The sequence below is a fragment of the Eschrichtius robustus genome, chromosome 4, assembly GCF_028021215.1.
Source record: "Eschrichtius robustus isolate mEscRob2 chromosome 4, mEscRob2.pri, whole genome shotgun sequence".
Classification (NCBI taxonomy): domain Eukaryota; kingdom Metazoa; phylum Chordata; class Mammalia; order Artiodactyla; family Eschrichtiidae; genus Eschrichtius; species Eschrichtius robustus.
The window spans coordinates 109,933,079-109,947,350 of NC_090827.1; the positions used below are offsets into that span (position 1 = coordinate 109,933,079).

The 14,272-nt window shown below is 32.9% G+C and overlaps 1 protein-coding gene across 7 annotated transcripts in view; it reads right to left on the reverse strand.

The window, feature by feature from the left end:
* Positions 1–14,272, reverse strand: part of CPEB2 (cytoplasmic polyadenylation element binding protein 2) — a 62,572-nt gene that overhangs the window by 24,209 nt on the left and 24,091 nt on the right. For 4 of the 7 annotated variants that reach the window (XM_068543217.1, XM_068543214.1, XM_068543216.1 and 1 more), the window contains 2 exons: positions 8,132–8,182; positions 682–705 (listed from right to left, as the gene is read on the reverse strand). In XM_068543217.1, coding sequence (XP_068399318.1) covers positions 682–705; positions 8,132–8,182 — 75 coding nt within the window. The remainder of the gene's footprint in view (positions 1–681; positions 706–8,131; positions 8,183–14,272) is intronic. The other 3 variants (XM_068543219.1, XM_068543215.1, XM_068543218.1) reach the window with 1 other exon arrangement.

Here is a 14,272-nt window from a genome sequence, read left to right on the forward strand (position 1 = left end):
AAGTTTAAGCCACGGAAAATGTCAGCTGCTTTCCTAGGAAGCTGAATAGTACAGTATCATATAGTCCTGGCCTTTTCCTTAAGATAACAAGAACCCAGAGGGGAAGACTTTTGTGGGAGAGAGAAAGAATGTGTGTGTGTGTATGGTGTTAGAGACAGGGAGAGAGAAACTATTATATTCTTAGAAGACACAGAGAAATATTAGCAACATGATTTCTATATATTAGTGTTAACAGTAATCTGTTTGGTATTTGTCATTTTCAACTGGGTCAAACTAATAAACTAGAGTTGTAAATTACATACCATAGATAAGACAATCAGTTACAGATTGAGACAGCATGTCACCTTCACTAGTATTTATTAAACAAATCTCTTAAAAAAACTAAAAACAGCAGGTTTATTTTAAAAGATACACAAATAACTTTAAAAACAGTTAAAATCTGGACAGCTTAAAATGGAAAAGTTTATTAAATAACCATATTAGTATGAAAATGTACTTTAAAGGTTAAGATATTTAGGATTCAAAACTTTGACACTTTGACAAGTAAGTGCTCAAATCAAAATACAATTTTTTCTGTGAGTTTCCAGACGTTGCATAATAAATCTGGGATAATTAATTACAACATTGATCAGTAAAACCCAATTAGAAAGAGTTATACCATAGCAAACAGAAATGAATTACCTCGTCTTCGCCCATAACTCCTTGCTGCATGTAAACAAAGGACAAATTGTAAAATGTCAGAACTAAAAATAAGCCCACATATACAAAAGCTTTGTGGGCATCTGGAAATTAGTGCTACTTTGCCTTAAGAGCTACCACAATGTCATCACATAACATCGGCATGGTGTTTTAATATTTACAAAGCACTCATATGTGTATCATCTGAACTGTATAAAAACTGTGAAATTAACAGGAAAAATACAATTTATTCTCATTCATGTTAAAATTCATGAATAAGTATTTGTTTCATCTAATCAGGATAGGAATATGTAACACTTTATGGTTAAATAGCATCCCAAATAATATTCCCAATGAATGGAAATAACTTGAATTAAATCCTTGTTTTTCTACTTATTATAAAAGAGTGATATAGCATATACTGTCCAACTAGTAATTCATATCTAAATCACTTTATACCAAGCCCTGCATGGAAAAAGTAAATGGAAGACACAGAAGAATGAAAATATATAACAACATTAAATTCATTCTCTGAAGCCTGTAGAGTTTAGATAGAATGTAAAGAAATAAATCCATGTTCAAACTTGCTTAACTGAAGAAATAATTAATGATATACCATAGCTAATAATGCTTCCAATCTTTTTGGTACAATTTATAACAGCTAACTAAGCGCTTATGTCTCTACATCTGGAGTAAGAGGGATTTAGATACAAATTATTATTAGTATCATCAAAGAATAGTACATGTGTTAAATATTGTAAAACTATAAAGCAGAAAGCATTTCAACCTATGTTATTAGCAGTTTACATAGTTCCTCATGGATAAAAAAATACAGCATTTTTCATAAGAAAGTACCAGCTTGATAAAATTTGCAACTTGTTTTTAAATAACTCCTCCCCCCAAATCTGAGTATACAATGAGTATTTCCACTCTGGAATTAACAGTAAACCAAAAACGACTGTCAAAATCAAGATCTTAATTTATGTTCATGGATTTTTTTAGGCCTGGGAAAAATTTGATATTGAAAAATTTCAAATCAAAATATATATTAAAAGTTGTCAGAAATGTAGTTTCTCCAAAGGTATAAAACTTAAAGATCAAAGGAAAACATTTCATCTCATTAAATACATTCTATTATAGAGATTTTACAAAATTTAAAAAAAAATTTATACTAATAAGGCTTTAATATAAAGTGTGCCTACAAGGTAAGGATACAGCAGTAGTTCCCCTATAATAAAAAGGAGGAAAATCAAACTTGAAAACTCTTAATCGTTTACACTTCAAGAAATAAGTCAATAAATATTAGTCTTTTATATAAAGTAACTTCATTGGCATCCCTGCCATTCTACTGTCTTTAGTTATATAATCTGCTGCAGACTTAAACCTGTCCATGACGTCCAGTTACCTCAAAGCCTGGCAGATTTACCTGACCTGTATACTAGTTTATACATAGCTTACCTCTGTGTGTGTTTCTGTATATATAATCTGTATATATATAGATTACATATAGCTTACCTGACCTATATATTAGTTTAGGATGAGGGTACAGGTGGAACCAACATTTAGAATTTTGTTGTGTAGGTCTTCTAAAACTTATATAGGCCTTAAGGAAAACAGGGTTTCAAAGAGATGGAAGTCAACTATGGAAAATCAGATAACAGGAATTATAAAAGGAGCTATCAAGAACAGGCTATAGAAGAATGAATTCCCTGAAGTCTTACTAGTTGTATTAAGCATGGAAATGGTCAATAAGCCCCAAAACACTTCACAGCATGTCTTAGGAGCTGGGCTTCCTGCTTATCCTTAGGCCTGGTCTAATGGCATTAATCCAGTATAAATTTGCTTTGGGGAATTTCATTCATAGCTGTAGAGGGTCAAACATTTATAAAGCAAATGAAACTGTTTTAATCAAATTTAAAGTCAAATTATGAATTATGATGAAATAATAATGTGTAATATAATTCATGATCTATTGAGAAAATTAATGACATCATAACCAGTTTATGCTTCTTAGCTGAGGCTACTCAATATTAAAATAGTGAAAATATGCACAAACACTCACAACATCTTAGGTTTCATCTCAGTCCTAGGCTTGAACACATTATTTAGAAAATTTCTCCAACTATCTCATACCTGAGGAATTTTAGAATCCTGTAAAGAGCTATTGCACTTATTTTTTGGACAACTCTCAGATTCCAAGTCTTTACATTACCAAAAATAGAACTGACTGCAGATGAAGCTAAACCATGTGAAACGTCTCCTCTTCCCTGTCATGGAAATAACCAATCTGCTACCACCACGCTAAACAGTGGTATGTGTACTCATTTTTTCTACCGATATTTCTATGTGAATTTCAGGGATATGTCCCACTGCAACTGAATCAGAATTATCAGAAATCCTCAGTGAGAAAGAAAAATCATTAAATGTCTAGTATTCATTATGTTTTAATTAAAACAGACTTCGTAAAACAATATGTTCCTCCCAAACTCATTTAGAATATGATTTAGAAAAAAAGCAAATAATTTGTTGTATAAAACACTGTATTTATAATATTAAATTTCAGTTACATAAATTTATAAAGCCTTAGAAAAAGTGAGGAATTGGCTATTTAACATACATGTGTAAATATATATATATTATGCATGTGTGTTAAAATATATATTATACACACACACATATATATATTTCTTTGTTTTAAATGAAGGTAATAAGAAAGATGTGAGAAAAGCCTGAAGACCTTGCTTATACAAGGGGCTTTACATTTTGGTCCTGGATTACCAATGATCTTATTTAGATTCTAACCCACAGCTACTAAAAAAGAAACAGGATAATTCTAACATTCTCCTTAGGACCTCTGTGCCCTTATATATTGACTCTTAGCTATAGTTTGTGGTACCTGAATTACTGCAGCTGGAGGAAGGGATAGGTAAACATACCAAGTCAGCTGGAAATATTTAAAGGTTAAAGTTCTCTTGGTGTGAAACTAATGACATTCTTATTTTTTGCTCTAAAAAAGCCTAAACCAAGGAGAGAAATATGCCTCCCAAATCATAATCCTTTTCAAGATCCAAAATAAATCTGCTATCTACTTCACTTCCATCAGCATAAAAAAAAAGAACTGATTGCATACTCAAGTTTCCTAATTTCATAACTTAATATACTTAAAACAATTTCATTACTGAGTAAATTTTCTTAATTAAAAGATACACATAACTTCCTCCCAAAGTAGAGCAAGCTCTTGATTACAAACATGGCTGTATGTGGCTAATCACGACAAATTTGAATTTCAAACCAGCTTGCTAATGCCACCCCCTCCCCATACTTCTGCTCTATCTGTTCTCCTTTTGAAAAATCATATGTACTAATAAAAATGTAAGCTATTTTCCTTGGGAGACATGTGAAGGGAGTACAGTAATTCCTACAGTAATAGAAACAAATACTCAAATATATCATTTTGTATTGCTCCTTACTTCTATGGAAAACAGGGTGTTTTTCAAAATTTTGTATTTTGTTTTTTACTATTGATAATTAAAAGTATAAGATTTATACACTTAGAAATAGAAACATTAAAGCCATCATTCTAACATCAGACAGTAAAACCTTTGGTTTTTAGACAATCTACCCATTCCTATATAATGTGACTTCCCTAAAGTACTTCTGGATGTTAAATTTGGACTCTTCTACAAAATTTGAATTATTCAATAGTGGCAGTGTCCACTAGTCAATTCAGCTGGATTTCTAATTGAATTGAGGAACATGGTCTGTTCAGAAGTAGGAGCCTATTTGCAGTTACATTTCTATGGCATTTTTTACTGTTAAAATTTAAAAAAAAATGTATATAACAACTTCATGAGACATACAGGTGTGGGATTATAACTTTTTCTATATCTGAGTAAACAGAGGCTCAGAGTTAAAGGATGTGCCAGGGGTAGTTCATAGATTTACCTATTTTGACCAACTTCCTGACCTTTATTCCAGCCCCTGTTTATCCCTTATAGGAATATTTACATGTTTAGCCATAATGCAAATTAATTAGAAAGGCAGAATCACAAAATCTTTACAATGTTTGCCTTATCTTCATAACAACTACACTCATATTTATGTATTATTTTTTTAATGGACTCAATCAAGCCTAGCACCACTGTAACGTCACAGATTTCTGCCAGTTCTGTATTTTCTAAGGAATGTTCTTAAGCTGTAATTGTCATGTGTTTATTTTAATGTGTATTTGTGCACCATCAGAAATCATCTTAGGTACCACAAGGGGTAAGTGTACCACACTTTAGAAAACACTGCTTGAGAAGTCATTTTACTTTTATTGACTCAAATTTTGTCCCTAAATAGCTTCTTCCAAATGGTTCTAGTTTGGCTTTTTGAAATAACACAAAACAAGCCTTCTTTGTCCACTATACATAACATTCTTCAGTTGAAAATATCAGTTATGTCTTCTCTTAATTTTATATTCTCCAAACAGATCCAACTCCATCTATTCACAGGACATGATTTTTACTCTTTCAAAGTCATTTTTGTCACTGTTCATCACCCATTGTCACAACAAACTTTGACTTTCAGGAACTGTTCTACATACTGTACATGAATGAATTCACTCACTTCTCACACGATCCCCCTGAGGCAGGCAGCATGCTGCCTCTCTTTTACACATGAGGACTCTTGAGTCAAAGGGAAGTTAGGTAAGCTGCCCAAGGTCACACAGCTAGAAATAGCAAACCTGGGTGTAAACCCAGATAGCCTGGCTCCAGAGTCTGTGATGCTAACCACTACGAACTACTGCTAAACCACCACACAAAATACTGATGCATAATTTATTACCAATATTGATTTTCTAAGTCTGTAATATTAGCTATGCTTGTTGCTTAAGTAATACAACTTACTTAATCAATTGCCTAATAGTGAGTGAAATCTGTAACAAACTAAAAAGACCAACAATTTAAAAAGCAGGTCTATGTGCCGAGATGCTATAATTTCTTTAATCAGTCAATAATATTTAATAATAATTTAGTATAGGCAGAGGTTTGGTATTAACATCACTTAATTCTCACTTCTTTCTTCAATAACGTTGATGTCTACAAAAATTATCTAAATCCTTAATATTCAAATACTTTCTAACCCTATAAATATACCCAATTTTCTGCTCTTGCTTTCCCTCTTAACCAATGATCCCAAATGAGTGAAGTGTTTTTTTTTTTTCTCTTTGGATCAAATTATTTCTACTGGCCTAAACACTTTTGATGTCCTAATTTCATTATAATTTTTCTCCCCTAGTCCCTTACCAGAAGAAGTTCAGAATTTCCAGGATGGCTTACTGTACTGAGCATGTACTGTAGCCCTAAAATGGCATTCTGTGAAAAATGCTCACATAATGAAAAAACAGATTTGTCCACAGATGCAACTCTTGCCTGCCTTAATTTTATATTCTCCAAACAGATCCAATTCCTTCATCTATTCACAGGACATGATTTTTACTCTTTCAAAGTCATTTTGAAAATATGAATTTGAAAATATGACTGAAAATATATATTTAATAAAATATGCTTTTGTCTACTATGTTATGAAATACTTTCAACCTAACATCTAGATTATTTATAAAGGCTTTAGACAACTGATAAAGTCAATTAGTTTAACAATGTTTAGTGCAACCAAAAAGTATAAGCTGTAAAAATAGTGCGGCTACTAAGCTCTGCTCACAGAACCAACACATTCTACTGTGATTACGATATACTTCTAAATCATCCTAGTTTACTATGTATTCAGCAGTCTAAGAACATCTGTGAATGATCTAACAAATTATCTCATACAGTACTTTCCTTCAGATGGATTTTAACAGAATACGTGAAACATATGCAAATTCAAATTTTTCAACTGAATTGGCTTTTTTTAGAAGTTAAAATAGAAATGTGAATGATCTTTATTTACCACATAGACTGTTCCAAAATAAAAGAATTTAAGGAAGTCAGGATCAATATATTAAAAATTTATCGTTACCTAAAGCTATCATTATTTTATAAATCAAGCCCTGAGAGTAATAAAGATTATGATCTATTTTCTGTTTTGTAAACTCAATTTCAACAGTCTAATTTTTAGTCACAGATTTAGAGTTCAGAGACCAGCTACTTAAATGATATGGTTTTTTAATTCCATGGCAGAAAAAAGAAGTCCTGGAATGTAATTTCTAGTGCCTTTCTGGTCAAAGTCTATGGAAACACCAAAATTCCCTAGCTTCATAAATATGGACTACTAGACCGTTGTAAGGTCTAGCCTGAACATGGCCTCAGCCTAGAGTGCAGTCTGGCCCCATTGTTAATACCTTGACAATTCTACCTCTAACCATCTTTGATGATCCTTACTAATAGTTAATCCAGTGCTTAGACTAGGCTGGCATGTGGTGGGCGACTCAATACACATGGGTCAAATGTTGAATGAATCAATTTAGCACCTCACTTAACGCTTTGCGTCTTCAATTTTTCTCTCATTCCAAAATCCTATCTACCCTGACAATCTCCTAGGTAGCCTAGACTTTATTCCTATCTTTTCATCTTTACTTAATATTAGTTTTTACTTAACACTAGAGTTCACATGGTCTAGCTTTACACTGGCTGTTTTTTCAATTTCATTGCCATCTTTTTTCAACAAAGCTTTAGCTGAAAAAGAAGTGCCAAGCCATTCTAGTAATTAATTATGTATTTTAAAGGAAGTCCTATGCTATCTTTACCATTCCTTCTTCATCCTACTTACCTCTCCTCAGACCCGCCCTCTGATTTAAAAATACCTTTGTGAAGGATATTTTAATCCTGCATGTCTACTCCCACAGTCATCGATGTGCTAGGTACCGTGACTCTGAATGCAATGTTTGCCCCACAGAAAGAAAACAACTTTAATGAAAGTTTATTTATTCTTTCCCACCAGAATAAAATTCACTGTGTAAACTTTCTAGCTAGAATAAATTAAGTTGGTGTGACTCCCATAATTATAGAATCACCAGTATATTCCTTAGGTGAACATAAACACAAGTACTATAATAAGTAACAAGCTCTATACACTTTGCAAATATTATCTCATTTAATTTTCATAATGAACCTTGAGACTGTTACTCCCATTTCACAGATGGGAAACTAAGGCTCACGGAAGTTACTTGACCAAGTTAATACAATAAACTGGAAAGCCGATATTCAAACTCAGGACTGTCTCCAAAGTCATGATGATTGAATTAAATCATACTGTCACAAATACACTTTAATGACTGCTTTGCCAGTGAGAATACACTCAAACTCCTAATTCTGCTTTCTGTACAGGAAGAGTTGTAGCTTTATTTTTATATTGAATACTTATAAAATGATTAACTTGTGTATATGGGGAAGGTTTAGAGAAACATGTATTCATTCATCTTTATTTATATAAATCAACTGGAAACATAAAATGTTGTTATAAAACTTACCATTTAACATCAACAGATTGTCAGTTCCTGGATGTGGATAGCTCAATCGACCTTTAAAAAGACAGGAAAGGGAAGTTTGAAGATTATGGAACTGTTTGAAAAGCAAAAAAATGGAAGGGGAGTAAGGAGGAGAAATGTATTGAGCACAGTACAGTTCTTAAGGAATAAAAAATTAATGTTTAGCTCGAATTGTATGAACTAAAACTATCTCTGAAAATTGAAAACAAAAAGAAACAGTTACCTTTAGTTCTTAGAATATAAGAGCACAATGTGATTTGGGAGCAATGCTTATAGAATAAAGCCTATTTGTTTTTTTTTAATGTGAAAACGATGTAGGTATCCTAGTCTTTCAAACTTAATATAGGATGTGAAATTTTAAATTTTCAAATCTGTTTGTAATTTTTGCTAAAGATCTCTTTTCCCAAAAATGATATTTGAAGGAAAGAAACTTACATTCTTAAATAAAAAAACCAAAATATCATAATAAAAAATAAGCCCCCAAAACTTATCACAACTTACCATTGAATTCAATACGATTTTATCAGTTTCATTTAAATAAAGAAGTTTAATAAAAACATCTTAAATGTTTTATTACAAATGATATTGGAAATTTAACTTGTTCAAAGTTTATAAATGTCATAAAAATAAAAATATAAAAAATGAAAATATTAAAGCTGAAGAGCATAGTACTTCTTTTGAGTCATCCTTCATTAGAAGTTTTGCATTTACTAAAATGCGGAAGGGACAGTATACTGTACTACATACTGCTGTGGAAGAGAAAAAAGGTATGCATGAACAAACTGTGGTTTATCCAGCAGTTTTACATCATAACACTTATTTGATTAAATGCCAATAGTGAGGATGATCGTTGTTTGTAGTCCATTAAAATACAGGATTTTCCTCTAATGCATGAATCTCTGACAGTCTATTAGAAAGGTACATTAAAATCCATTTAGAAAACTTCTAAAAATTAAATATCTGTGAGATTGCATTTCAGCAACCTTTAGCACAGCCCTTTAAAAAGACAATATGATAGTGTGTAATGCACTGACACCAGGGGGGGGGGACCAATAAATATCTGAATGGATTTGACATGATTAGTAAGGAGTACAGATTAACTGCATCTACCCTTACCACTTCAGCAAGTACTTTATACGCTAAGGGTCCTTTCCAAAATATCCCATGCAAAACAGATATTTTCTATTGGCTTTTAATTATGAAGTTAAAGAATTTGATTATCTCCAGTGCAAGAGCCAAGTGGCAAAGGTAAGCTAATTCTGACATTAAAATAGATAGCTATGTATGTGTATCTGCATATATATATATATATATATATACACACTTATACATACACACACACTTCATCTGAGCTCTAATTTAACTACGCATTTTGTTTTCAGACTCAACATAGTTAAAGTAAATGTTTCTGTCCTTCAAAGGACAATTTACCACCTCTCATTTACTCCTAAATTTCATGCAGCAAGACATTAGTTAACTAAATGACCTCAAATAAAGCTGTCATACTCTAAAAACATACAAATAAGTTTATTGTTGTGATACTTTAGTATGGAGTAAGAAATAGAAGAGTATGCACAAAAGGCACAAGACAGAAAGAGTTAGGAAGCAGAGCTTTCTTAAACTGGATTTCAACAGCATGGAACAGTACTTTGTCTGAAGGATCATAGTTTATTTTGGAAATATGCTATTTCTAAACATCTTGTTGCAGCTGACCAAATTTACAGAACAACTTAAAGCCATGAAAAAAATCACTGTTATTTCTTACTTGAGATTGAAAATCAAAATCCCTACAAAAGTGGCAACCTGTATTGCTCCGATCAGTGTAACAAGTTCATTAAGTCTTGTATACTGATAGTGCAGGATGCTGAGGATACACATATGAGTGAGATACAGTCTCTGCTTATGATGTGGTAGGAGAGACAGACACAAATATGCAATTTCAATAAACTCTGCCAAGTGTGAAGAGTTATGTACAGTATGCTATATAAAAAAACACAAAGGAGTATTTAACCAAGCCCAGCGATTCAAGTAAGACTTCCAAGAAAAGTAAATTAAGCAAAGCCTTAAGACTAGTTCCACTTCAAAATACACTCAACTTTCAACTGCCACATAATTATCTTCTAATAGGTTCACTGTTCACTTTATTTGTCCCAAGACACAGGTAACAAGATATTTTCATTACTAATAGTTTTTTGACTTCTGGTCTCTGAATGGACTTAAAAGGCACACCTTACGTGGAAAGTTCAAAAGACAGATATCTATTTGCAAATGGATATACATCTGTAAATATGTTCTAAAATACAATTCTCCACAGAAGAAAATCTCTCAATATAACTAATGAAATATTCCAAAATGAAATAAGCAAATTTAGACTGTTTTAAAATTACCCAATTACTTTTCCTCTGCCACAGTGAAATACTAATACATCTTTACAAGTCAACTTTCACAGCTGTATATTACATTGGATAGTATTAAAATTACTTTAATTAAGAACCTGCCAATTGATAGTAATAACTAACACTGGAGGGCTTATGATGTGCCAGGAGCTCTTCTAAGTTCTTTACAACCAATTATTTAACCCTCATAATAATCCTGTGAGTTAGGTACTATTATCTTCCCACTTGAAGATAAACTTTGCCACAAAAGGTTAAATAGCTTGCCCAAGGTTACCCTACTGGCAGGTGGCACTGGCAGAATTCGAAACAGGCAGATTAGCTCCATACTTAGTCACTATCTTATAATGACTTCCTAGCTAATAAAATAATCTGGAGAAAAGTATGCACGGTTGGTTGTAGGGTAAATTCATCCATTAAAAAAATTCACAGAATGATTATGTAGCATAATAGCTAACTTATACTTTAATATAGAAAAGAAAAATAGGAAAAAGCCACATTGCTATAAAACCAATTTCTCCCTATTATCTAAGGGCCTGTGGCACAGACTGGTAGTTGTAGACTAACACCTGTTTCTGTCGATACTAGGACACCCAAATGGACAGACACAGGGCTGCCCAGAGTAAAAAAGTAAATTTCCCAGGCTTCCTTGTAGTTAAGTATGCCCAAGTGTCTAAGATGTGGCCAACAGGATGTAAAACAAAATTGGTAAAGTGAAGTTTCTGGAAGGTATCCCTAAAAGGGAAGATCTTCCCCCTTTCTTTTACCTTTTCTCCTGCTTGTTGGAATGCAGAAGCAACAGCTCAACTGAATCAGCCATCTTAGATCATGAGGCAGAAGCTGGGTGTGAAGGATAGCAGAACAGCAAGACAGAAGGACCCTAGATCCATGAAAATCACAGTACTGCTTCTAGGAGTGTTATGTTTATGTAAAAGAAAAAAAACTTCTATGTTGTTTAAGCTGCTTATGAGTTTTCTGTCATACCAGAAGAAACTAACCTTACAAATAAAGTCCTCTAGTAATGAGTTTGGGCAAATTGAATTTTAGGTAACTGGGTTATTATTTATTATTGTGAAAATATGATAAAGTATAATAATTTAAGGTGGTTTTAACATATCTATAAGTAATGGGTATATACTACCTCTTGGTACTTTTTCTTTTACATTAAAATACTATAAAATTTAAAATAAACAATTTTGAAAAATATACATTTATCCTTAGGTGTCAGTGAATAACTAGAGGACCTACAGTCTCAAAAATTGTCTTATTAGTCTATTATGATTTTAATATGCATAATACATATATAAAAAGACAATTCATGTTAGCCATTTCAGATGCATATTAGAGCATCAAAAAACACTGAGAAATATGACAACTGCATACAACTTACCAACTGTAAAGACAAATTACCAGTTACTAAAATTTTAACAAAGCAGTATTTAAAGACCTGCAATAAGTTAGGCCAATATTAGACTATTCACATATATACATTTATTGATATATATCAACATATGAGTTCTTTCTCTAAACTACTTACTACCAATAAAAAGAACTTACCAAATAGTGATAAAATTATAACATTTCTTATTTCACTTTTTCCTTGGATTTAAACATTCTTTTAAGTTATAGAAATATGAATTGGAAAGGATAAAATGAAGCAATCACTTCCTCAACATCTCTTAATGTTCGTGTATTCTCAAATTTAAAGTCTCTTGTTAACAAGAAGATATCCATCTGATGAAGTATCATCTTATTTCCTTTCCCAGATACCATACTCTCTTGGTTCCCCTCTATCAGCAGCCACTCCTTAAGTCTGCTTTGCTGTATCCTCTTCCTCTTTTCAACCTTTAAATGCTAAAGCCCCGGTGTTCAATCCTTGGACTTCTCTTTCTACACTGCCTCTCTCTGTGATATTATCTACTACCAAAACTTCATATGTCATCTCCAAGCAGATGACTGCAACTGCAACTCTCTACCTCAACTCCATATTTCCCCAGATCAGTATATAGCACTTTTTTCCATTAGTTTGCTCATCCCAAAACCTTGGGTTACCTTTACTCCTCACTCTGTCTAAGCTGTGTATAAATCTGTCAACTGTTCTATTATCAACATACAGATCAACCTGATTGCGCTTCACCAGCTCCTTCACTGTCTCCCTGGCCCAAGCCATCCCCATCTCTTCAGACTGCCAGAATAACCTCACTGTCTAGTCTCCACTCAGCAGTCTGTGTGATCCTTTTAAAACCTAAGTCAGCTCATGTTGTTTTATTGCTTAAAACCCTCCCGCACTTAGAATAAATATCTGGCCCCTCGTGCTCTACCATTCTAACCACATTGGCTTCTGCTATTACGTAAACATACCAGGCATATTCCCATTTCAGGATCCATATTATTTCCTCTCCTTTCTGTTTGAAATGCACTTGCCTAGATATGACAAAAGCTTGCACCTCTCACTTCACTTAGGTCTTTAAGAGATGCCATCACAGACCATCCTGTCTAAAACAGCAGCTTCTTTCTTTCTCTATTCCCTTGACACTATATTTCTTCCTTCATAGCACTGATTCCTGTTGTCTCTATCCTTCATTCAAACAGATGCATAAGGGCAGGACTTTGTCTTTTTTTGTCTTTTTTATTCCCTACTCTAGCATCTAAAACAGAGCTTAGTACATAACAGACTCAAATATGTATTAAATGGATGAATGAAATAGCTCATTCTGTTATGTGAACCATAAGCTCAATCTAAAGTATAGTACCTAAATATATGTTTGTATGTGGGGCATGGAAAGGACATTGTCTCAGTGAATGGAAAAATCACAGAACAAGCTTTTATCAGTTCATTTCTAAACCCCTTAAATATGGGGAGGGGAGGGAAAAAGACAAGTCTTGCTTTTTGCTCTTTGCCAAGATTAATTTTTCCCTTCTCCACAACTGTTTTCTTTTTCTTAATGAGTACATCCAAAAAATGATCTCCAAAGCCCCAGTATTCACAGTTAATGATGCCTCATTACTGATGAGAAAATTGCTGAAGAACAATGCCACACATTCTGCCAACTCCTTTTAATAGGAAAAATAAACATTTAAATCACATATTAGAATCATAAAGAGTTTGAGTTAGAACATTAAACCAACTAGTAAGAGAGGCAGTATGGTGTGGTGGTTAAAAGCACAAACTCAAGAGCTATTAAATTCCACCACTTACTAACACTGAAGCTTAGACAATTATTGTTAGTAAGCCACCACAGTCATCCAACTGTAAATTAAGGGTAAATATCTACCCTTAGTTGTGAGAATTAAATAAGTTAATACATACATGTAGAGTCCTCAGAACAGTGCTTGGCATATATCAAGTGCTCAATAAATGATATGTTATATATTGTATACATATATTAAACACACACACATACACACACCCTCAAATGAAAAATTCTAATACTTCCTTTTTATATGCTTTAAATAAAGCATTGCTCCCTCTGGTTTGGTACACTCTTTTCATATTTTTTTCATTATCTACATTTCACCTTTACTTTGAAATCTAATTAGAAAAAAAAAAAAATGGTTCATAGGAAGCCTGGTAAAATCCACTCAGAATGTGGTCATTACCAACCTTGAGTAACTCCAATCTCTGCTCAGATCCTATGGGTAGGACGGTCATTCCTGACCTCACTCCCAAATCTCAATGCATGCCTCATAAAAGCCTAAGAATAAGATCATACAAATGTAGAAAATACCC